The sequence below is a fragment of the Lithobates pipiens genome, unplaced genomic scaffold (genome assembly GCF_037356315.1).
Source record: "Lithobates pipiens isolate NorthernLeopardFrog02 unplaced genomic scaffold, aLitPip1_a1.2 Scaffold_10, whole genome shotgun sequence".
Taxonomy (NCBI): domain Eukaryota; kingdom Metazoa; phylum Chordata; class Amphibia; order Anura; family Ranidae; genus Lithobates; species Lithobates pipiens.
This window is the reverse complement of record NW_027507686.1, coordinates 57,849,772-57,873,202: the sequence shown is the minus strand read 5'-3', so window position 1 is coordinate 57,873,202 and position 23,431 is coordinate 57,849,772. Positions and strand designations below refer to the sequence as shown.

At 43.6% G+C, this 23,431-nt stretch overlaps 2 protein-coding genes across 3 annotated transcripts in view; one reads left to right on the top strand and one right to left on the bottom strand.

Annotated features, from left to right (window-relative positions):
• Positions 1-216: 216 nt before the first annotated feature.
• On the bottom strand, positions 217-22,737 carry SLC7A6OS (solute carrier family 7 member 6 opposite strand). Its single transcript, XM_077455469.1, has 5 exons — positions 22,485-22,737; positions 18,904-19,263; positions 16,127-16,321; positions 4,972-5,101; positions 217-1,173 (listed from the first exon to the last, which is right to left on the bottom strand). Exons 1-5 carry the CDS (start codon positions 22,650-22,652, stop codon positions 1,067-1,069), a joined length of 960 nt encoding a protein of 319 aa, XP_077311595.1. The 5' UTR covers positions 22,653-22,737; the 3' UTR covers positions 217-1,066.
• The window catches only part of PRMT7 (protein arginine methyltransferase 7), a 79,542-nt gene continuing 78,813 nt past the window's right edge, over positions 22,703-23,431 (top strand). Inside the window, exon 1 of one of the 2 annotated variants that reach the window (XM_077455450.1) lies at positions 22,703-22,793. The gene's annotated coding sequence lies outside the window, so the exon portion shown is untranslated. The remainder of the gene's footprint in view (positions 22,794-23,431) is intronic. The other variant, XM_077455457.1, reaches the window with a different exon arrangement.

Here is a 23,431-nt window from a genome sequence, read left to right as displayed (position 1 = left end):
AGAGGTCACATGATCAAGACACCACCTCTGCCTCCCGCTGTTAGTGGCCGTCAAAGGAGTCGTGGGAAGGAATTTAGCATCTTACAGTGATGTTATCAGGATCAAATTAAAACATCAAGAACACACAGCACGTTGTAAACAGCATTTACCAACTAAAAATACTGTTTATTTTTATGCAACATAAAAAAAATAAATAGACCCAATATAATGCACAACTACACTGAACACAAGATTGTGCCTCGCACAATTTTATTTAAATCACCTTCACTGTATTACATATCAGTTGGGAATAAAATCCCCTTCCCGCCCACCAATACAATGTCCTGCATTGTTTGCATTTACTAAAGAGGTTTAAAAAGGAATTTGTCAGCTGATAAATATGGGAGCCACAATTACAGACTTGTTTTTGAAGGTACACACGCTAGAGCTGTCATCCGGAACTATCCCTTACATACTGGGAAGTCGATGGAAATCAAAGTATGTGCTTATCAGCTGCAATAATACTTCACTGACTTCATACTTGTTCCAAGACACAAACTCATTAAAGTCATGATAAAACGCAAGAGTCCAGAGCCTGTTCCTTCAAAAACAAGTCACCCATAGCCGCTATTCTGCCAGGGTCCTATTAAAGCCCACCTAAGCCATCAGTTTAAATCCACTAAATACATTCCAGGTTCATGGAAACAAAAACAGTTGTGTTTAGGCAGACCAGTGCAAGTTTGTATTATATTACAAAATTTGTAATATTAAAATCATTAAACACCCTAAATAGCAGGTGTGTCATTGCCAGTGTGAATGAGGCCTAACACTGGTCACATATGTGATTGGCCTTTGCATGAACGTTTATATTATGGTAGAAATTTTGGATTCTAAAAATCTCCAAACTAGAATGTTCAAAGCATGAAAAACTAATGCAACAAACAGTATCTTCCCCATAAACAAGGTTTAGCGTTACAATTCAGCTGTGCATAAAACCAATGAACAGTTCGGTCTCTGTTTAGTCTAGAAACAGACCATTGTTCTTTATCCAAATCAGAGAGATGTCCTGTGCTTAGAGGGCATCACATTAGCCATATTCTTCTTCATCATTCAACTCGCTCATGGTCTTCTGCTTGTATGCCTTCCAGGAGTCTCCTCCGTGTCGATCTTCCTCATCACTGTCTTCATAATAACCTGTACAAGCACAAGAAAGCATAATAAACAGCAGCAAACCTCAATAAAAGGAGCAATATAGCATCTGAAACAACTCTAGCATCGGGGTTGGTGGAGCTTTTGATACACTCACCATCAATTCAATCAATGTTGTAGTCATGATAAAAAAAAAAAAAATGTATAAAATAGATATAGAGATAGAGATATATCTGAACGCTGCCATTACTAGTAAAAAATAAAAAAATAAAAGCCATAAAAAACTATCCCTTATTTTGTAAAAGCTATAACTTTTGCGCAAACCAATCAATAAACGCTTATTGCGATTATTTTTTACCAACTATATGTAGAAGAATACGTATCGGCCTAAACTGAGGAAAATATGAGGAGAATATATTTTTGGGGGATACTATAGCAAAAAGTAAAATAAAAAAAAAAAAAAGTGTTTTTTTTTTCCTCAAAATTGTCGCTCTATTTTTGTTTATAGCGCAAAAAATAAAAACCGCAGGGGTGATCAAATACCACCAAAAGAAAGCTCTATTTGTGGGGAAAAAGGATGTCAATTTTGTTTGGGAGCCACATCGCACGTCAGTTAAAGCGACGCAGTGCCGAAGCCCAAAGAGTGCTCTGGTCAGGAAGGGGTTAAAAAAAAAAAAAACACACACACAAACGCATACACAGTTTCCCCTGCAAGTTAAGGGCATACTGTGCTGATATGCATTGCATAATAGCACATTATGAAACTTGCCTTAAAGTGGTTGTATACCCACATTTTTTTACTTTTACCTACAGGAAAGCCTATAATAAGGCTTACCTGTAGATAAAAAAATATCTCCCAAACCTGTACAGTTTAGGAGATATTCCCCTCGCAAAGCGCCGCTGACTGCAGTGGCGCATGCGCACAAGGGGATTCTCAGCTGAAAGCCCGGCAGACGCCGGACCCTGCCGGGATGAAATCCCCGCACGCACGCGAGTGACGATATCGCGGCTCCGGACACTCACAGCGCCAGAGCTGCGATACCCGGAAGAAACGCTGAGGGAACATGTCAGCTCCCTCGGCGTGGATCAGGCCAGATGTCGGGGCCTCGTTCTAAGGCAAGTATTTCATAACGAGCTAGTATGCGGTGCATACTAGCTCATTATGCCTTTTCCTTTGCAGGTGGCAAAAAAACAACAACATATCAGCGGGTATACAAACCGCTTTAAAACAAAGCCCTCTAGAGGCGAGTTGACACCACTGACAGGGCTTCCATCTTCACCCACTCTTCCTTCTGTGTTTACAGGCTCTGGCCTTTTGAATGGCTGAGCTGTGATGACATCAAATGCCACGCATGTGTGAAGTAGGCCCACTGCACAGAGCTCTGAAGCGATGGCATGAGATGTTGCAGATTCCTATCTTTTGTTATTCTAAAGAAATAGCCGTTTGCTCGTCTGTGTCCATGCGCAAACCGAATGCAATTAGAAATGATTTTATAATTATCAGCTGCTGCACTCACAGGGTTTTAAAAATTATGAAAGTCGCAAGGTCTGAATCCATTGAGTCATGATTTCCATATGGAAATATATCTCACCCAAAATCAAATTTTTGTTGCAGGGGATACCCAAACTTTCACTTGTATCTTAGTGCAGACTAGGCTTGGCTACTGAATCACTGAATTGAATCCGTGAATCAACTCACTACAGATTTTGAATGAATCAAATCATGAAAGTGAATCTGATTCAATGCATTGTCAGGATGTGTAGGGAGCTGAAAAAACAGCAGCCTCAGCTCATGATTTGTAAAATTAGCTACAACATGATTGTGTGAGCCATCAAGACTTCCAAGTTTCTGAATAAATCAGAGCACACAAGGTTCTCTTTTGTATGATGTCTGTGTGTGAAGCAGGCAGCAGCTAGTCCAGTCCAGTCTGTGATGACACACTCAGAAGAGAGCACATACGTATCAACATTATGTTTTGTAACATGAGCTGTGTGAGCCAACAGCATGGCTCCCAAATCTATGAGTAATGCCCCGTACACACGTTCCGATTATCGTAAGACAGATACTTCAAATTTTTTGCATACAACCAAGATGGAATACAACAGTGCAAAATGCGTGTAAGATTTTTGTCGTACGATTCTGGAAAATTCTTCCATTGTGCGTAGCTAAGTTTTTTAAATGATGTCAAATACGTGTGACCTGTGTGTCCTTCTGGTTTATTTTCGTGTTTCCGATCATGCATGGTGTTTGTCGAATGACTTTTATCGGACGCAGACTGTACTGACTACACGATTGTCGTACGATGGGCTTTCATCCGACCAAAGTTTTCCTGTTTGTCCCTTCGGATTTGGTTGGACGGACTGTCGTGATCGGCTGTCGAAAGCTGCGTACTAACGATCAGATTATCGAACGATCTGTCCGAAAGCGACTTTTGTGGTCCGATAATTGGAACGTGTGTACGGGGCATAACTCATTAGAGTCAGTTGTGTGTGAGCCAGCAGAGCAGTATAACTCCTGACTATGAATGACTCATCAGGTTACATTAGATTCATGAGCTGCTGTGAGAAGTCTTTAAATGAGCCTCGGTTCACATTGGTGCGATCGTGCGGGAAACCCTGCAGTTCGCACATCACACCACGCTGCCCTATGCGATTACGAACTGCTGGAAGTACCAATACAAAGTTAATGACACCCCCAGATCGGTTTGCATATTGCAGTGCAAACTGTCAATTCGGACAGGAATCAAATCGCATGGGGGTTGTGAACACCCCCATGTGATTAGATTCTGGTGTGGACAAAAAATAAATAAATAAATAAATAAATAAAGTCCTGCACGACTGATCCAAATGTGAGCCAAATTCAGCCATACAAATCTGTATAGCTGAATTTGCATCGCACAGACGTCGCATGCGATTTGCACAGTTGTCGCACAGCGCACTGAACGCAGCACTGTGTGAACCCAGCCTAAATCACAAGAAGCACACAATTCTGCATTTTAAAATGCACTGTGCATATATGACCCAGCAGCATGACTCTTGAATCTATTCTATGAATGACTCTACAGAGCTCACAAGCTGTAATTTGTATTTTTGGTTGTTAGCATTTTTTTTGCACAATTCAAGGTATCTGTTTTTTTGTTTTTTGCTGTATTGAAGAGTTTATAGAATAGTTATTGCAGCAAAATAAAGTTACTTAACATCTAATATGCTTACTGTACTGAGTGTATCAAATGACTGCAGTTATGATCCTTGCTCTTAGCTTTGAAGAAATGAGTCGTGAGTCGATTCAGTGTCTCAAATAATTTCACTGAACTGATTCAAATGATTCAACTCACTAAAATGAATCAATCATTCTGCCCAAGTCTAGTGCAGACTTCTGTAAAAATCAGCAAGCCATTCACACAAGCATGAAATTACACTTCCCAGTGGGCGTTTTCTATACCCTGTGTGTGTACAGAACACCACCAGCTAACCATATTGCATTTTACAAGCATTACAGTGCTGCAGATGTAAAGGGAAATGTAATTTATAATGTGGAGAGAAAAAAATAATAAAGTTTTAGTTAAAAATTTTTGCAAAAAATAAAAATTTAGCCTTCATACTTGTGCACCGACGAGGCTGCACTGATGATCGGTGTCCTGATGATCAGTGCAAATGTCTCCTGCCACACTTGCCAGTTACCAACTCTCTTCTCACTCTGACAGCGTGTGAGGAAAGGTTTGGCTGGGCACTGTGCGCTGGTTTTAACAAAATAGGGCTCTCTCACATTTTGTATAAATGACAGCTTTGTACACCAGTTATCGCTCAATATTACCAAGCAAAGACAAATATAGTGCGAGTTACCCATGTATCGCTCCTCCCTCTCACTGTTGTCCTCATCGTCTTCATCAGGATAGTCATTTCTCCAGTTGTTTTCCTCATTCTCATCATCCTCGTCATCATAAATTTCCTCTGGCTCAAGATCTTCAGGCACCTGCCAGGGAGCACAACATGCAAAAAAGTGACTTCAGTTAAAATATTTTTATAAAGCTGTTCAGAATTGAGAGATGCCAATGCTGAGGCAATGAAGAGGTTCAGAGGTCAACTGAAGCCTGACATCTTACATGCAGTTGACAAAAGAAAACAAAAACTTCACATGGCTGTTGAACTGAAAAACTATTATTTTAGAAGTAGTGAAGGGCTGGCAGCTCATAAATTGATAGTACAGATTGAAGCCACCCCATGCCTTTGAAAAAGTCGAACAGGAATCTGCAAGAGCAAATGTCATGATCTACATAGAAAGAAAAACAAAAAACAAAAACACACACACACCACCACGACCCACTACAATAACTAGTATAAAATATTTATTGAAATACCGTATATACTCGAGTATAAGCCGAGATTTTCAGCCTCTTTTTTGAGGCTGAAAGTGCCCCCCTCGGCTTATACTCGAGTCACCGCTGTCTGACTGCCCGAACAGCGTGTCGAGCAGACAGACAGCGGCCATTCTACCTTTCAAAAGCCGCGCCTCCGCCTCCGCCTGTGATAGGCGGAACACTCAATTTCCCAGCAGTCAGTGTTCCGCCTATCACGGACATCGGCTCATCCTCGGATGAGCCGATGTCCGTGATAGGCGGAACACTGACTGCTGGGAAATTGAGTGTTCCGCCTATCACAGGCGGAGGCGGAGGCGCGGCTTTTGAACAGGGGAATGGCCGCCAGGGCGCCGACGAAGAGCGGCGATCCTGGCATGGGACGACACGGAGGCTCGGGACGGGACGACACGGAGGCTCGGGACGGGACGACACGGAGGCTCGGGACACAGGTAGGCTGGACACACAAGGCTGCACGGACACACACACGGATGGATGGATGGACACACACACACACACACACACACACACAGGGATGGATGGATGGATGGACACACACAGGGATGGATGGATGGACACACACACACACAGGGATGGATGGATGGATGGACGCACACACACAGGGATGGATGGATGGACACACACACAGGGATGGATGGATGGACACACACACAGGGATGGATGGACACACAGGGATGGACGGACACACACAGGGATGGACAGGCATATCTCACCCTCGGCTTATACACGAGTCAATAGGTTTCCCAGTTTTTTGGGGGTAAATTGGGGGCCTCGGCTTATACTCGGGTCGGCCTATACTCGAGTATATACGGTACAACAATATTCACTGTGAAATTGGAGAGGAAGCACCTGGAAATGGGGGCACAATAATCCACCCACATTGGTAGCCTGGCTGTCAACTGTTCTATGGTACAAGATGCAGTCAGTAGAGGACAGGGCTGCAGCAAGCACCCGATCCTGGTGAAGCAACCACCAGGGTCCTTACTGGCCAAAAGTGTCAGCTCAAACTCCACATTTCTGGATCAGCTGTCTCCTAGGTGATGTGTTTCCAGGGTACAACCCTCTTTCTCAAACCTAGCATACAGAGATTGTGGGTGACATTTAGGCTACTTTCACACTGAGGCGTTATAGCGCTAAAAATATCACCTGCAAAAGCGCCCTGAAATAGCTGCTCAATTCGAAGGCTTTCACACTGGAGCAGTGCGCTTGCAGGACGGTCAAAAAAGTCCTGCAAGCCGCATCTTTTCAGCGCTATCTGAGTGGTATTCACCGCTCCTAAAGCGCCCCTTCCCATTGAAAATAGGGCAGTGCCGCAAACCGCTGCTTTTAACCCTTTTTTGGCCGCTAGCAGGGGAATAGCGCCCCTAAAATTTCGATAAAGCGGCACTAAAAATAGCACTGCTTTGCCACTGCCTTATGGAGCATTCTATTGTCACAGAAGGGGGGGGGGGGGGGAGGAGGACACTGGCTACTGCAAATATCAATTTGGCCATACAACGATGATTATATATAAGAAAAAAAAAAAAAAACCCTGTTAGACTTACTTGGCAACGGTATTTCCAGGAACCTTCCAGGACAGCTACTTGAGAGATGATTGGCTCTGCCCTCTACAGGACACACAAATCAGATACACTTCAAAAGGCCCAGCCCTTTTCTCTGACCCACGGTTGTTTAGAAGATCAAGAAAACCTCCACCAAAAGTGCACTCGGCAGAGGGGAAAAAACCCAAAACAAAAACAAAAAAACACCAGCACCAGGTAAACAAGGTTGGCCAGTGAAAAAAAACAGAATAGAGTGGGAATATAGACGCTGTCCTGGAAATACTGTTACCAGTAAGTCTAACAGGGGTTTTCCCCCCCTCACCTTCCAGGACAGCTACTTGAGAGGATAAGCAAGATTCTATATCTTAGGAAGGGACGACAGCCTGAAGCACTTTCCTACCAAAGGAGAGGTCCTTGATAACCTTGGGAGCATGTCTAGATCTGGCTGAAAGGTACCTCCTGACTAAAAGGATCTGCTAGTTTTCACTCTGAAAACAAAGATAGGGCAGCAATCTGAACCCTAAGGGTGCTGACAGAGTCCCTTTTGAGTGGAAAAAGAATCTAAACCTAAAATCTTCCTTAGCCAGGAAATAAAAGTTTCCCAAATTTTCCCATAGATTCTTCATGTGACTAACTTACGGCTATCCAAGATAGTTTGAATAACCCTCTCTGAACATCTCCTCAACTGTTGGGTGCACCGCTCAGCCTCCAGGTCGTCAAATAGAAGGTCTGAGGGTTTGGATGCAACACTGGTACATGGAGCAGATCCTTCCGAACTGGTAGAGGCTGGTAGAGGCCAGGGAGGATTCACAGAGAGGACATTCAGAGAGGAAAACCAACTCCTCCTGGGCCACCAAATAATTTTCTGAACTACTGGGAGGTAGGAGGGAAGGCGCAAGCCAGCGTCAAATCCCACGTGAAGGAGAGAGCATCCGTCCGCAAGGACTCTGTCTCTCCCTCCAGAGAGAAGAACGCAGGCAGTATTCTGTTGAGACTGGAGGCAAAAAGATCCACTGTGGGAAGACTCCATCTTAGCAACACCTCCCGGGAACGTGCCTTGATATAGTTCCCAATCGCTGGAACTGATGCTCACCCTGCTTAAAATATTCTGGCAGCACATTTTCTGACCCCCTAATATGGGCTGCCCTGACTGAAGTGACGTTGATCTCCCCCCAGGACAGAATCTGCTGTGTTAATGACAGAAGTGACTAAGCGAGTGCCACCTTGCTTGTTTAGATACGCCACAGTTGTGGCATTGCCGGAGAAAAATAGGTCTTTTGAATAGACCCTCTTTTCCAGAGACACAAGGGCTCTCCCCACGGCTAGAAGTTCTCTGAAATTCGAGGAGCGGCCTGCCTCCTCTGGCAACCAGGCTCCCTTGACCTGCCAGTCCTGTGAGTGAGCATGGTCATTTTTATTGGGGAATGTTGTGCCCAATCCTTCCTCTGCAGATGATGTTGTCGTTGCTCCCACCAGGAGATAGAGAAAATCTTCTCCTGGCAGCAGCACCAGCTGATCTAGAGAACTCTTCCTGCAATCCCAGTGGCACAAGAGAAACGCCTGAAGGGGTCTGGAGAGTAACTGGGCCCAAGGCACCCCTGGAATGGAGAGTAACTGGGCCCAAGGCACCCCTGGAATGGCCGCAGTCAACCACAACAACAGCATGATCCACCAAAGGGAGGTCTGTGGGAGCACTTGAAGGCCTGCATGGAGAGAAGAATTTTCTAAAGCTTCTGTTCGGGAAGAAAAATATTTTGGACAACAGGAGTTTATTAGATAACCCAGGAAAAGTATGCTCTGGGAGGGCAACAGGCAAGACATTTTTTAGTTGACTTTCCACCCCAATTTCTGAAAGGTCTGTAAAACCAACTGCAAATCCTGAACAAGGTAATCCTTGTCTCGAGCAAAGATCAAAAAAATTGTCTAGATATGGGACGAATTATACACTTTGAATCTGAAACAAGGCCATGACTTCGGCCACGATTTTGTAAAAATTCTGGGTGATGCCGAGAGACCAAAAAAGGAAGGGCATTGAACTGCCAGTTACTTGGCTCGTTCCCCATGAGAACCGCAAACCTGAGAAACCTTTGGTGACTCTGGCAGATTGGTACATGAAGATAAACGTCCTGAAGATGCAGGGTAACCATAAAGACCCCTGGCAACAACAGATTTCTTACAGAATAAATAGTCTACAGACGTTTCCGGGTGGAGAACATGTATTTGTTCAGGACACTTAAAATTTATGACCACATGAAAGCCGCTGGAAGCTTTCCTGACCAGAAAAAAAAAAAAAACCCGGAAATGTTTGCGTTTCTGGAACAGGAGAAATAACTCCCTCCGTTTCCCACACAGAAATCAGATTTGACATGGCTTGGTCTCAGCAGATGGGCAAGAAATTTTTTTTTGAATTCCAACCTGTAACCCCTTTCCAAAGTTTGAAGAATAAAGGAATTGTCAGAAATCTCTGCCCGTTCCTTGATGAAATGGGACAACCTTCTCCCTAGCCCTATAGTGGCATCACTGGGGATTTTTGGAAGGGTCTGAAGGAGCAAAGAGAGCCCCTAATTTTTGCTGGTCTTTGTTAAAAAAATTAAAAAACAAAAAAATACTTAGTCAGTTGCCTTTAAAATTAGCCTTGTTTTGGAAGCCACGAAAATACCTCTTATTCTGGGTTTTATACCTTTGGGAAGAAGGGAACTGTTTACTCTTCTCAGAGGAATGGGCTAGGACCTCCTCTAAGTAGGAACTGAATAAGCTTGCCTTCAAAGGGGATGCCGCAGAGTTTATTCATGGAGGCAAGATCACTTTCCCAAGATTTAAGCCAGATAACTTGCCTAGCTGAATTAATGAGAGCAGAAGCCCTGGCTGCCGATTTCACTGAATCTGCTGCTGCATCAGCCAAAAAGGCAACTGATTTGGCAATGAGTGGGAGGGACTCCACCGTCTCTTCTTTGGGGGTGTCGGATAACAGAAGATCCAGACACTGAACCCAGATGTCAAAATTCCTAGCCACACAGGTGGATGCTACTGCTGGACCTAAAGCAAAAGCTGAAGCATCCCAGGCCTTACATAGCAACGAGTTGGCCTTTCTATCCATTTGATCCTTAAGGACCCCAGAATCTTCAAAAAGAAAGATCTGACCTTTTGGACACCTGTGACATAGGGGTATCTAATCTGGGACACTTTAAGAAAACCTCTTCGAACTCAGACTGAAAAGGGAATCTTCTTTTGTGTCCTCTGGAGTGGAACGACCTCTTTTCTGGTTCTCTCCACTCAGAAAGAATCATGTCCCTAAGTGACTGGTGCATCGGAAAGGCACTAGCCTTCCGCCCCGTAGACCCCTATACATTTTATCCTGCACAGATTGGGCTTGCTGAGGCATCTCAATCTGCTCAGAGGTATATATTGACTTTAGTAGTTTGTCAATATCTTCAACTGTAAAGAGATTTAGATGAGCTACCTGTATCTTCCTCTGATGCAGATCCCTCATCAGATGAAGAAACTGGATTCTCACCTTCCTCTAGATCAGAAATATTGCCTGAACTAATGGTCTCAGAGGCTAACAAAGGAAGGGATCTAGCAGAAGCTGAAGGTTCTTGAGCTAAGGGTCTAGACGAGGAAGGCCCTAGACCAGATACCCGTCATTAAGGGACCGAAAGGAGTCTACAACCTCCTTCATGGAAGACATTAACTCTATAAAAGAGGAACTAGCTTTGGCTGGAATACAATCCTTTACAAAATGGTTTTCTATAACTATCAGAAAGCCTGGCCCTACAGTTCCCACATTTCTTCACCAGTTTGGCCTAGAGAAAAAAAAAATAAAGCAGAAACAAGAACCATAAATGAAAAGAGGTTCCATACAAAAGGTCCCCTGCTGTAGAGCTATCAACAGACAAGGGCTTACCTTGGGGTATGGGACCCGGATGCTGCCGCTGGTTCAATACGAGCGGATTCTCCATCCTCAGACCCGTCCTCAAGCTCCATGAAGCAAGTGGAGATTGGCCGTAGAGTAGACAGCTGCTGTACCGCTAAATGCGTTGGTCTAGCGTTCAGGCAGACTGTTCCCTAAACAGCATGCCCTCAGTGTATCCATGCCGTGCTTCCTTAAAAAATAAAAATAAAACCGTGTCCGGAAGTGCGTCATGTGGGGGGGGGGCCTTTAGTTGGAGAAGAGAGGGCTGCGTGCCATAGTCTAGCTGGACACTGTCTGCCTATGGGTGGCTCGAGAGACAGGCGGGCCCCCAACTAGTCCTGGATGAAACCAGAGAAGAAAAAAAATAAAATATATATGTGTCGGTGTTCCTGGAAACACAAAACAACTGAGGGTCAGTTGTATACGATTTGTGTTTCCTGTAGAGGGTGGAGCCAATAATGTCTCAAGTAGCTGTCCTGGAAGGTGGGGGCTCTTATTCTGGGGTTTATTTATTTGGGAAGAAGGGAACCGTTTACTCTTAGAGGAACGAGCTAGGACCTCCACTAAGGAGGAACCGAATAACAGCTTGCCTTCAAAGAGAATGCCACAGAGCTTATTCTTGGAGGCAAGATCACCTTCCCAAGATTTAAGCAAGATAGCTTGTCTAGTTGAATTAATGAGAGCAGAAGTCCAGGCTGCAGATTTTACGGAATCTGCTGCTGCATCAGCCAAAAAGGCAACTGACTTGGCAATGAGTGGGATAGATTCCCTAATCTCTTCTTTGGGGGTGTCAGATGAAAGAAGATCATCCAGACGCTGAACCCATACGTCAAAATTCCTAGCCACACAGGTGGAGGCTACCGCTGGACCTAAACAAAAAGCTGAAGCATACCAGGCCTTATGTAAATATGAGTTGGCCTTTCTATCCATTTGATCCTTGAGGACCCCAGAGTCTTCAAAAGAAAGATCTGACCTCTTGGACACCTGCGACATAGTGGCATCTAAAGAAAACCACCACAAACTCAGACTGAAAAGAAAACCTTCTTTCGTGTCCCCTAGACTGGAACAGCCTTTTTTCAGGTTCTCTCCACTCAGAAAGAATCAAGTCCTGTCCTCAAGCTCCATGAAGCAAGTGGATATCGGCCGTAGAGACAAACTGCTGCTGTACCGCTAAATACGCCTGTCCAGCAAACTGTTCCCCAAGCAGCATTTCCTCAGTGTATCCACACAGTGCTCCTTAAGAGAAAAATAAATAAATAAAAAACCCTGCGCCTGGAAGCGCGTCATGTGACTTCCGGTTCCGGCACCATCTTGCCGCGTCACTGGAAGTCCTCCAATGCCATCTAGGTACACAGCGGTGAAGCACGAGGAGGAGGACACAGATCCACACAGCCAGAGCTGGGTAAAAAAATAAAAATAAAAACAAAAAAAAATTATGGAAGGGAGTTGCCATCACCAGGTAGGCCATAAATCCTCCCCCCAAAAAAAGGGAACCCTTCTGGTAGAAGTACAGGCTATCACCCAGGACTTGGCCACAACTAGTACTGAATGATACCAGAGAAGGGGGGGGGGGGGGTTCACAAACCAAAGAAGACCTAAAAGGAAAATAAATTAAAAATAAAACCCCCCCACACACACACACGTCAGTGCTCCTGGAGGGTCTGGAAACACAAAAACAACTGAGGGTCAGAGGAAAGGGAGGGGTCTTTTGAATTATATCTGATTTGTGGTTCCTGTAGAGGGCTGGAGCCAATCATCTCACGTAGCTGTCCTGGAAAGTGAGGGGGAAATTAGGAAAATGCATATAAAACCCAAGAAAGTGGATACAAAAATCAATATAATAAAAATTACACACACACACACACACACACACACACCTCAAAAAACAAATCTAAAACAAAACTTTTAAATTAGTTAATAAAACGTAAAGCAAAAAATAAATAAGGAAAATGTATTTAAATAAACGTAATTCTAATGCCTTATATTACCTCCAGTCTATCAGCCTCAGCTTCCCTGGGTTCAGATGTTGACCTTCCCTACACAGAACCCTTAAAGTTATTGTAAAATGGTGACTTGTTTATTTATGTAAAAACATACTTACCTGCTCTGTGTAATGGTTCTGCACAGAGCAGACCTAATTCTCCTCTTCTGGGTTCTCCCACCGGTGCTTCTGGCTCCTCCAGCAAGCCACAAAGTATAGTATAGAGTGCCCCTGGAGCCAGGTAAAAAAAACTTCTGCCTTTAAAGTGACTTTAAAGCACTTTCTCCTGACCAGGACTACATGTCCCATGAGGTATTGCTCCTCACACATTCAAACTCACAAATTCTCAGGCATGTAGTGACATATGGATGGTTTACAGAGCTGTATGTATACAGCACTGTATTTTCTGATATGTAAACAAATAATGCTCTCGGTATGCAGGTCAACAAATCGATTATGAAAATAGTTGACAACCATTTTCATAATCAATTATGTTGACGAGTTGTTTCAGCCCTAGTTTAGACCAGGATCTAAAAAAAGAGATTTGACTGTTTAGACCAGGATCTAAAAAGAGATTTAAGTTTTAAAAACAGATCAAACTATTTAGACTAGGGCTGCAACTAAGGATTACTTTCATAATCAATTAGCTGGCCGATTACAGTTTCAATTAAATTGAATTAAAAGCAAAAAAAAAAAAAAAAAAAAAAAAAAAAAAAAGTGTGGCGTATAAATTTAGTTATTATGTAAAAGGTTTTTTATTTTTAAAACAAAAAGGTTATTTAAATTCAATTCTTATGCCTTATGTTACCTCCAGTCTATCAGCCTCCAGCCTCTCTGGGTTCAGATGTTGGTCTTCCCTGCACTAAATTGATTGTAAAGGCTCACATGCACACACACTATGTTGACCGCCGACCGTGGGAAAAGCAGCACAAATTCAAATGTTCAGGCACTTAGTGACATGTGTACTGAGCTGTATGTGACTGCTCTTCATTTCCTGATATGTGAAACAAATAATGCACTCTGTATGCAGGTCACTAATTGATTATGAAAATAGCTGACAACCATTTTCATAATCGATTATGTCAAGTAGTTGTTTCAGCCCAAAAATGCACCTTGAAGATTCTGTGGCCGCATGGATAAAAGGTGTTATGGTCAGATGGGGCTAAAGTTTGTTTTTTGACCTCAAAACACCAAAACGATATGTATGGCAGAAAGCCAATACAGCTCACTATCAAAATAAAACCATTCCTACAGTAAAGCATGGAGGTGGTAAGTTATGGGGGTGTTTCTCTGCAGTAGGGATTGGAGCACTTGTCAGGATTTTTTTTGTTTTTAGCGCTGCACTATTTTGTATTTTTATGTCTATTCAAGGATTGCAATATATTGACCCCGAGTGTTATTATTAATTAATAATATTAGTATTATTGCTGTTTTGAGCTGACTGAACCCATTTGTTCACTTGACAGGATAGAAGGAAGAATGGACAGGGCAAAATACCATCAAATTCCTGGAGGAAAATCTGCTGCCCTCTGCCAGGAAGCAGTCAGTGGGAATAAGGTTTACCTTCCAAGATGACAATGACCCAAAGCACACAGCAACAATGACCACAGTGTTGGAAGGAGAAAGAGGTGAATGCCCTTGCATGGCCTAGTCAGAGCCCAGAATTAAACCCCATTGAAAATCTGTGGAATGACTTGAAGACTGCAGTCCACAGTCACCATCTAATTTAACTGAACTTGAGCAGTTCTTTCTGCAAAGAGTGGGCAAATATTGCAACGCCTAGATGTGCAAAAGTTAGTAGAGACATATCCCAACAGACTATTATTAAAGCAAAAAGGTGGTTCATCAAATTACTGACATAAGGGGGTGTTCCTTTTCCAACTCAGCGATTCGGTTTTTTGATTTTTCTCTGACATGTTTGTGTTCTACCTTTCACTTAGATGTTATAGGTTGCCCTGAGTAAACACAGCTGGATAAAACAAAAACACACACACACACACACACACACACACCTGTCTTCATTTTTAGGCTACAAAGTAACAAAATGTCATTATTTAAAAATAAAAAAAAAGGGGGGGGGGGGCGCCATTCTGATTCTATACCCAGTGTATATATTTTACACACACACTTGTGTAAAATGTATGCAATCTTGAATTTTACTAACTCTCTTGCGAAATTTTTTTTTATATATATATATATATATATATATATATATATATATATATATATATATATATATATATATATATATATATATATATATATATATATATATATATATATATATATGCGCGCATTATGAGATATTGTGAGCATCCAACCCCTCATTTAGGAGTCGGGGTGTCTACTTTATATAGCCAATATGTTTCCCGGTTTCAGCCTACATAATCTCTCAGAATCTAGGGGAAAGCTGTATGAATCCACTCCAACTACTTTAAGTGCTTGCACACTTTTGTCACGTTTCCATGCAAAATGTTGTGGGACACTGTCTGAGACTGTTCGAGGTATTTGCGCTTTTGTCATTCTTTCTACACTGGTCCAGCAAACAATTTTCCAGGCAGTGGCTATCAGCTGCAATGCTTCCACTAAAATAGGAGCCTGACTCAGGCTGCCAGGGTTGCTTGAGGTTTATTTTTATGCTAAACGTCATGAACTGCTGATCAGATTGCCCAAGGTTTTTAGCATCATGAAATGAGGGACTGGAGAGGAGCTGCTTGTAAAAAATACAAGGTTTTCACTTTTATCTACAGTATAGGAAGGAAAGGATTTATTTAAAAAAGGGAAATCCTTCCACAGTATGATGTAAAGGGTTTACATCTATGACAGACTAGAATGTTAGAAAAGGCTTTACACATCTATGCCTCCCAGTGATTGATAAACAAGGATGATTGAATACCTTTACATAGAAATGCATGTTGATATTCTGCACATGTGCAGAAGATGCAGCTATCCAATTGGACAACTTTGCAGTAGTACCCGTGTGGTTTCTAATGGGCCTAACAGTGAAGATCTGGTAAGAGTAAGGATAAGGGAGTATAAAAAAAAAAAAAGGTACAAGATCTTAAAAAGGTGGGGGGTGGGTGGCCACACTGCTGGGGAAGGGGGTCAGTTAAAGGATAACTGCACTGAAAAGTACAGTTGAGCATATTTTTATGTATGGAGAGTCCTTTAAAACTGTACTTCTTACCAGTTCCTGCTCACACGAGTATGGCTGAACAGACAAAATGTCCTGAATCCAGGTCTGTGGAGCAGCTTCTGCATAATAGAGGTCATAGACAAATTCGTCTGGGTTCTCCCTGTGCTCAGATCCTGCATCAGACAAAGTTAGTTGCTCCCGAATCATTTTCACAGAGTTGCAGGTAATTGTTTCAGGGTCACTCTCCTGCAAATCAAGGACATATAGACATTATCAACATGCGACAGTCAAATCCCTTTTATAAAATGGTACAGAAGCCTGCATAATGGCATTGAGCCAAGTCCCAATCATATTGTTTATTACATGAGCCCTCAAAGTTATTGTTAAAAGGGGAAGGGAAAAAAAAAAAATTGTAAGGTTTGTGTGCATATAATTTTTTTTTTTTTTTTCCAGTAACACACACACATACACATTTATATATATATATATACACATATACATATACACACACGATATCTCAATCTCACACACCCCCTCTCACATTTTTTAAAATATTTTATTATATATCTTTTAATGTGACAACACTGAGGAAATTACATTTGCTACAATGTAAAGTAGTGAGTGCTACTAAAGTAGTATCCTCATGCATTTCAAAAATGTGAGAGGTGTACTCACTTTTGATGGATAGATATCTTAAACACGTTATATTATCAGCTCTGTGCAATGGTTTTGCATAGAGCAGCCACAGTCCTTTTCTTTTTGGGTTCACCACTGGTGGTCCTGGCTCCCCCGCCCCCCCACGAGCAAGCCTCTTGCTATGGGGGAACTCGAGCAGGCTCACTCCTGAACCACACTGCTGGAAATGGACATTGTCCATTCACACACACAGCTCTCACCTCACTGGCTCTGATTTACAGCAGCAGAAGTTAATGGGGGAGGGGAGGAAAGAGAGAGCGAGCGATCATGCACATTGCTGGTCCAAGAGGGGGGCTAGGGTATCTGCACCCAGGTTTTTTACCTTCTGTATGAAGGTAAAAAACCTGCCTTTAAAGCCACTTTAAAAAAAAAGGTGGAAACTACATACAGTTGCTGCTTTAGAAAAATAAATAAAAAACAACTCTATCTATAAATAAAACACTGAACATATTTTGGTTTGATGTACCTGGAATACATTTAGCCGAATTAAAATACAAGCTTAGTTGTAAATAAGAACATAATGAACTACTGACTAACAGGCAGAAGGCAGTCTATGCATTAAGGTAGAAAAAAAAAAAAAAACCCTATGATCAGCCGCAAGGTTTCACTTCCTGTTTGCCTTACCGAAGATGCCAACGCCTGCACCAATGAGCCGAGGGGAAGATCGGCTTCGGGTGAGGACATCCCGGGTGACCTTGGCAGGTAAATGTCCTGATATTTAAAAAAAAAAAAAAAAAAAAAATAATCCAGCAGCTGCAGTATTTGTAGCTGCTGACTTAAATTATTTATTTTTTGGCGGAACTCCACTTTAAGGAAAAACTATGGCCTCCTTTGTTTTCGTTAGATGCATCTGTGATAAAGATCAATCTTCACTGATGCAGAGAGCATTGCTCATCCCAGGGATGCTCCTGCACAGTACACTAGATAAAGGGTGTCATTGTGAAACCCACCGAGAGGGTGTTGCTATGATGCCCTGCCCTCTCTTGTAGGACTGAGGGTTTCTTTGTAGTGCAGCTGAGGAACTCCAGGGGACAGCTTCAGGTTAAAAGGTGAGTATTGCAGCCAAATTGTTTTTTTTTTTTCCAGAGTTAATTTCAAGTGTGCCATTTGCATTTGGAATCTGTTGCTGTCAACTCTCACTATGAGATCCAAAGAGCTGGTCCCTTAAAAAGTGGTGAGGCACATATACAGACTGTTGTAATTCCTACACCATTCACCTAATTTGGATGTAAATAGCCTCAAATTAAAGCTGAAAGTCTGCAGTTAAAGCACATCTTGGTCGTTTCAAATCCATTGTGGTGGAAAGGGTTAGTATTGTGTCGATGTCCCAATATTTATGGACCTGACTGTACCTGCTCGTTGCAATGGTAATGCATAAATCAGCCCCCATCCTCCTTTTCTAGGGGTTCCCTGCCAGCGCTCTGAGCTCCTCCTCTTCTTAATGCACCACCATATCTTCCTATGGAGATATCTGCAGGCTTGCTCTCTAACCTTGCTATATGTGTCTTTTTACACAGTGTGGCTTGGCCCCTCCCCCCGCTCCTGCTGCAGAAGGGAACAACGTTGGATCAATAAAGAAATCAGGTAATTATTTTGTTGTGTAATTATGCATTCAGTGTACTCTGCCTTCCTGTGACATAAATAATAATAAAAAAAAAAAATTGTTTGTACAATTGCACAGTTTATCACCTATAGTGACTGTGTCTTGCTGATCCTTTTACATCACTGCCAGTATGACTGTCAGGGCCTGTCTTCCAGTTACGGATATTTTTCTGCCACTAATGACATGAAGTCAGTGCAGCCCAGGGTGACAAACAAGGCTCCCTCCATAGATATAGTGGAGGGGTGATGTAGCCACCAATAGACAGGAAATGCATTACGTGCAGGATTATCAGTTCAAAATAAACTAGTGAGCAGCAATATAATACATTTTTGTTCAGTTCCTAAGTTCACTTGTAAATAATAGGATTTTAAAATAATAATTCAATGAATGTGGCAATGCTGACATGGAATCCTACAGAACGGCCACTTGGCAAGTCTGCGATCTATGCATTACAGTCAAATAAAAGATAGGAGTGGAAGGCTCTTTTATGGCTGAAATTCAAACATATTTCAATTAGCAAAACACTGACCTTCAAATTCCCCTTTTCTTTTTCAGCTTCCTCATGCACCATGTCAAAGACTTGGAAGCTGCCACCGGCATTGATCGGGAAGTCTGGATTTTCACACGCAGGAGCCTCTCCCTTCTCCAGTACTGGCTTCTGCTCTGTCACAGGGCTGCCAGGTTGACTGTTTCCTGGAGCACTAGCCTGATCATCACATTTTGGGCGGAGATTAGAGATCAAGCGGTATCTGCTGTCTTGGCGTTCGGTCTCTTTCTTAGCTCGTAAGTCTTTCTGGATTCTGTGGAAACTCCCTGAGGAAGGATTAAGTGCCAGGGCAGCACGGTCACGGGATATAGCCTCATGTACATACTTCTGAATAGGTTCATCCTAAATAGAGACAGAAAAAAAAGAAAAAAAAGAAGGGTCAACATTTCTAAACATAAACCTCCACTGGTGGAATTCACACACAATGGGATTGCATTCACCTGCCCTTGGTCACTTCTTGCTGAGATTCTGCCACATTTCAGCCAGCAAGGAAGTGGTGCTGTAGAAATGGGTGAAGCGCTCTCTTTAGTGATCCTGTTTGAGAGTTGCTGTCAGCAACAGGATCACAAGTGTGCCAAGGCTCTGGCCATACATAGAAACATAAAAAAAAAAAAAAAAAAAAAAATTGATGGCAGAAAGAAAAAAAAAAAAAAAAAAAAAGCGGTCTATCGTGTCTGCCCCGTTTTTTATTTTTATTTTTTTACTTTTTAGTCTGCGCATAGATCTAGGTTTGTCCCATGCATGGTTGAATCCACTTACTATTGACGACTCATTATCTCGGCCGGAAGTCTATTCCAAGCCTTTCAGCTTCACGGCCGGGTTCCCTTACCTGGAATGGCAGCAGTTGCACCCAACAGTCGATCTGAAAATTGGCTGGGGTGCCGACATCTCGGACCCCCTGAACAGCTAAGTGTCCATATAGTAAAAAAGTCAGAAGCTACAGCATCTGTAGTTGCTGACTTTTTATTTTGCCCCCCCCCCCCCAGGCAGACCTCCCCTTTAACTGATTGGGGCAGGCTCACTGATTGTTTGCTAGCGGTCACTGCACATCATCACCGCTCACCCATTGGCTGCTAGAGGATACTGCACATTATTACTACTCCCCCATTGGTTGCTAGAGATTACTGTACATATTTACCGCTCACCCATTGGCTGCTAGAGATTACTGTACATATTTACCGCTCACCCATTGGCTGCTAGAGGTTACTGTACATCTTTCAAGCTCACCCATTGGTTGCTAGTAGGGATGCACCAAAATTTCGGCCGCCGAAACATATCGGCCCGAAAATTGTGTTTTCGGCAAATTGCCGAAAGGAAAATCTTGCCGATAATGGGGCCGGGAATGGGGGCGTGGCCTGTGCGGGGCTCCGCCCCTGGTACCGCCCATTGCACGGGTGTTTTCCTGGCTCGTCCCAAGTCCTCTGTCCTCCCTCCTCCTTTCCTCCCGCCCGACAGTGCGGTGATCTCCGTGTGTCACGGAGCTGTGCATTGAATTGCCTGGGCGGCTGCAGTAACAATGTCCCGCCTCCTGTGACAGACGGTACACTGATCCAATGGCGGGACATTGAATCAACGTGACGCGATTACAGGAGACGGGACATTGTTACTGCAGCCGCCCAGGCAATTCAATGCACGGCTCCGTGACACACGGAGATCGCACAGATCCAGGCATGGGTGAGGCTACATTTAGACACTGGCAAGCTGCATGAGGGGGAAAGAGTGTGCCCAGGGCAAGCATTGCAGAGATTTTGTCCGCAGCTAAATCAAGTTTTTTGTGCCCACAGTGCTGCTGCATCCAAAAGTCATTTGTTTGCCTCTGAAACTATCTACATCTGGCCAATTGTGTGAATGGAGCCATGCTATATAAACCAGGTCACAGGAGAAAGGCTGTACTCACTTTATTGACCATATAAAAAAAAAAAAAAATAATCTTGATTTTGACCCAGCTAGGTTTTTATCGCCATGTGATAGAATGGGGAAGGGTTAAGTTGTTATTGCTAGTAGAGGTAACGATATGAGCATTCCCAATAGAAGTCTGTTGGAACGGAACCAGGTAGCTTGCTTGGGGCCAGTTCACACCAGATGCAGTTCTGTGCGCTTTTTTTTTTTTTTTTTTTTTTTGCACAAAATGCATGCACAGTGTTTTCCATGTATTCCATGGAATACATGGAAAACACTGTGCATGTATTTTTATCAGGCAGGCTGCATCTGAGGGGAACTGGTGAGGCTGCTTTGATCTCCTGTACCATGCCTGCAGTCTCTGACCAGCTCCTGTACCATGCCTGCAGTCTCGGACCATCTGCTGTATGAAAATATCTTTTAAAAACAGTCATTTTCGGTATCGGTTTTGGTTTTCGGCCTAGTGTATTTTTCATTTTCAGTATCGGTTTCGGCACCAAAAAACCCATTCGGTGCACCCCTAGTTGCTAGAGATCACTGCACATCTTTACGGCTCAGCTGCTCTGATCCTGCAGATGCTTTATTAATCTCTCCCTGTTGGTGATGGAGAAGAATTGACACACAGCCCGCTCTGTGTGTTTGATTTCTGCAAGGATGACCAGAGAAGGGGGGTAGTAAGGCAAGTGAGGAGACACAGAGAGTCACTCTATCTCCCTTCCTCTCACATAGGAAGAAGCAGGATGAGCAAGCTCTAGTAACACACACAGCTGTACCTCTCCCCTGTAACAGAGCGGGGGGGGGGGGGGGCTGCACCCACTACACTGGGAAAAGTTTATAAGGACAGTGTGAGGTTCCAAGGGCAGCTGCTTTGGGCCCCACAACAATGTCTGGGCCGGCAGTTTCCCCGCGTTAAAGATGGCCCTGGAGCCAATGGTTACCGGTGCTCTTAGCCAAACCTGACAAGCACAGGGCTGAATCGATGCAGGACTCAAGTAGGTATAACGGGGAGCACTGAAAGGTTTTTAACCTTATTGGGCTTTTTATTTAATGGTAAATAGATATTTCCATAATGGTATTTGGGATGTGGTCTCCCAGTTCCCAATCATTAGACCCCTTTCAGGTGCTTTAGCAATCTCAGTGTGAAAGCCTGAGTGCTTTCACCCTGGGGCGCTGCGCTGGCAGGACGTCCAAAAAAAGTCCTTAAAGCACCTCAAAGAAGCTGCTTGAGGAACTCCTAAAGCAGCCCTGTCCATTGAAATCAATGGACAGCACCACTAAAGCGCCTCGGCAGTGGTGCTTTTAACCCTTTATACAGCCAATAGCAGTATGCCGCTAGCGCAGCAAAAAACACTAAAGCAACGCTAAAAGTTGCTGCGCTTTACCGCTGACACCCAGGCGCGGTCGGTGTGAAAGGGCTCTTAGGGCGAGCGATCGGCCTCTGTGGTGGAAGTACAAACACAGCGCTGCATATATACAACCTCACAGAGGAAGACCCACTTCCATGACACCATATATATGCACTTTGGTCAGGAAGGGGTTAAGCAGCTTTGTTGAAGTCTTTAGAACCCAGGAGATCATCAGTGACAAGTCTCTGACAGGTGACAAGAGCCGGGCACCTGACGAGTGACAGCTCTAGGGTCCTTCTCTCTGCTGAGTCCTCCTACCTGCGAGCTGACAGTGGCGACGAGCCTAAAGATCTCTCTGGTGACCTGGTCGGTGTCCCCTTCCTTCTCCTCATTCTCAGCCCGCAGCCTCTTACAGCTGATCAGCAGCGCCTCCGCCGGGTCCGCTCCCCTCTTCCGCTTCACTCGCAGCACCTCCATAGCTTGCATGCTGTTTGGGCGCAGGATAATGACGTCACGTTCGCCGACCTATCGCAGCACCCATCTTGTGTGTGGCAGGACACGTGCTTCCGGTGCCGGGGATTGTGGGAAGATGGTGAATTGCAGTCACTGAGCACTGTGTGTCTGGAGGTATGTGATAACTCTGAGTATAAAGCCAGTCATTATAACACATGGGAAATGTTTATACAAATGTGAAGGGAGAGTCTAGGATCTGCTGGTTCCTCCTGATAATAGCAGTTCATTGGAGTCTAGGAGCTCCTATTATTTTGTTTACAAACGTTTTTATTCATCAAAAAAAAAAAATACAGTCATATGACAATATTCATCATAAACATGACATCAAACGCATATCATTAATAATAGAATTTTGGAATAATTTCAAAGCATACAGTTTTTCTGAAGTATGGTAAAGTTATATCTAAGAGCCCTTGCACACTGCCGCCCTGGGCACCGCATCACCGTCACTTTAGCGGTGCTATTCGGCTGCTAGAGGGACGGTTTTAACCCCCCCGCTAGCGGCCAAAAAGGGGTTAAATCCGCCCACAAAATGCCACCGGTATAGCAGCGCTACCCAAATGATTGCAATGGGGGGGGCGGTGAGTTCAGCTGCTGGCAGGACTTTTTCTGATGGCTTTTTTCAGGCGCTAGGCAGGTGCTATTTTTAGCTATTTGTAGTGCCTGAAAAACACCTCCAGTGTGAAAGGGGTCTAAAGGTACTGTTCATTTAAAATATAATGACATTGAATGGCATTTAGTCTTTCATCAGC

Excerpts from the sequence above, each read along its gene's own strand:
- SLC7A6OS (XM_077455469.1), bottom strand. The coding sequence starts at position 22,652 with ATGCAAGCTATGGAGGTGCTGCGAGTGAAGCGGAAGAGGGGAGCGGAC. Across the intron at positions 19,264-22,484 it reads TCGCCACTGTCAGCTCGCAG|GATGAACCTATTCAGAAGTA; the intron begins GTAGGAGGACTC and ends GTCTCTATTTAG. Across the intron at positions 1,174-4,971 it reads GAGGGAGGAGCGATACATGG|GTTATTATGAAGACAGTGAT; the intron begins GTAACTCGCACT and ends GTGCTTGTACAG.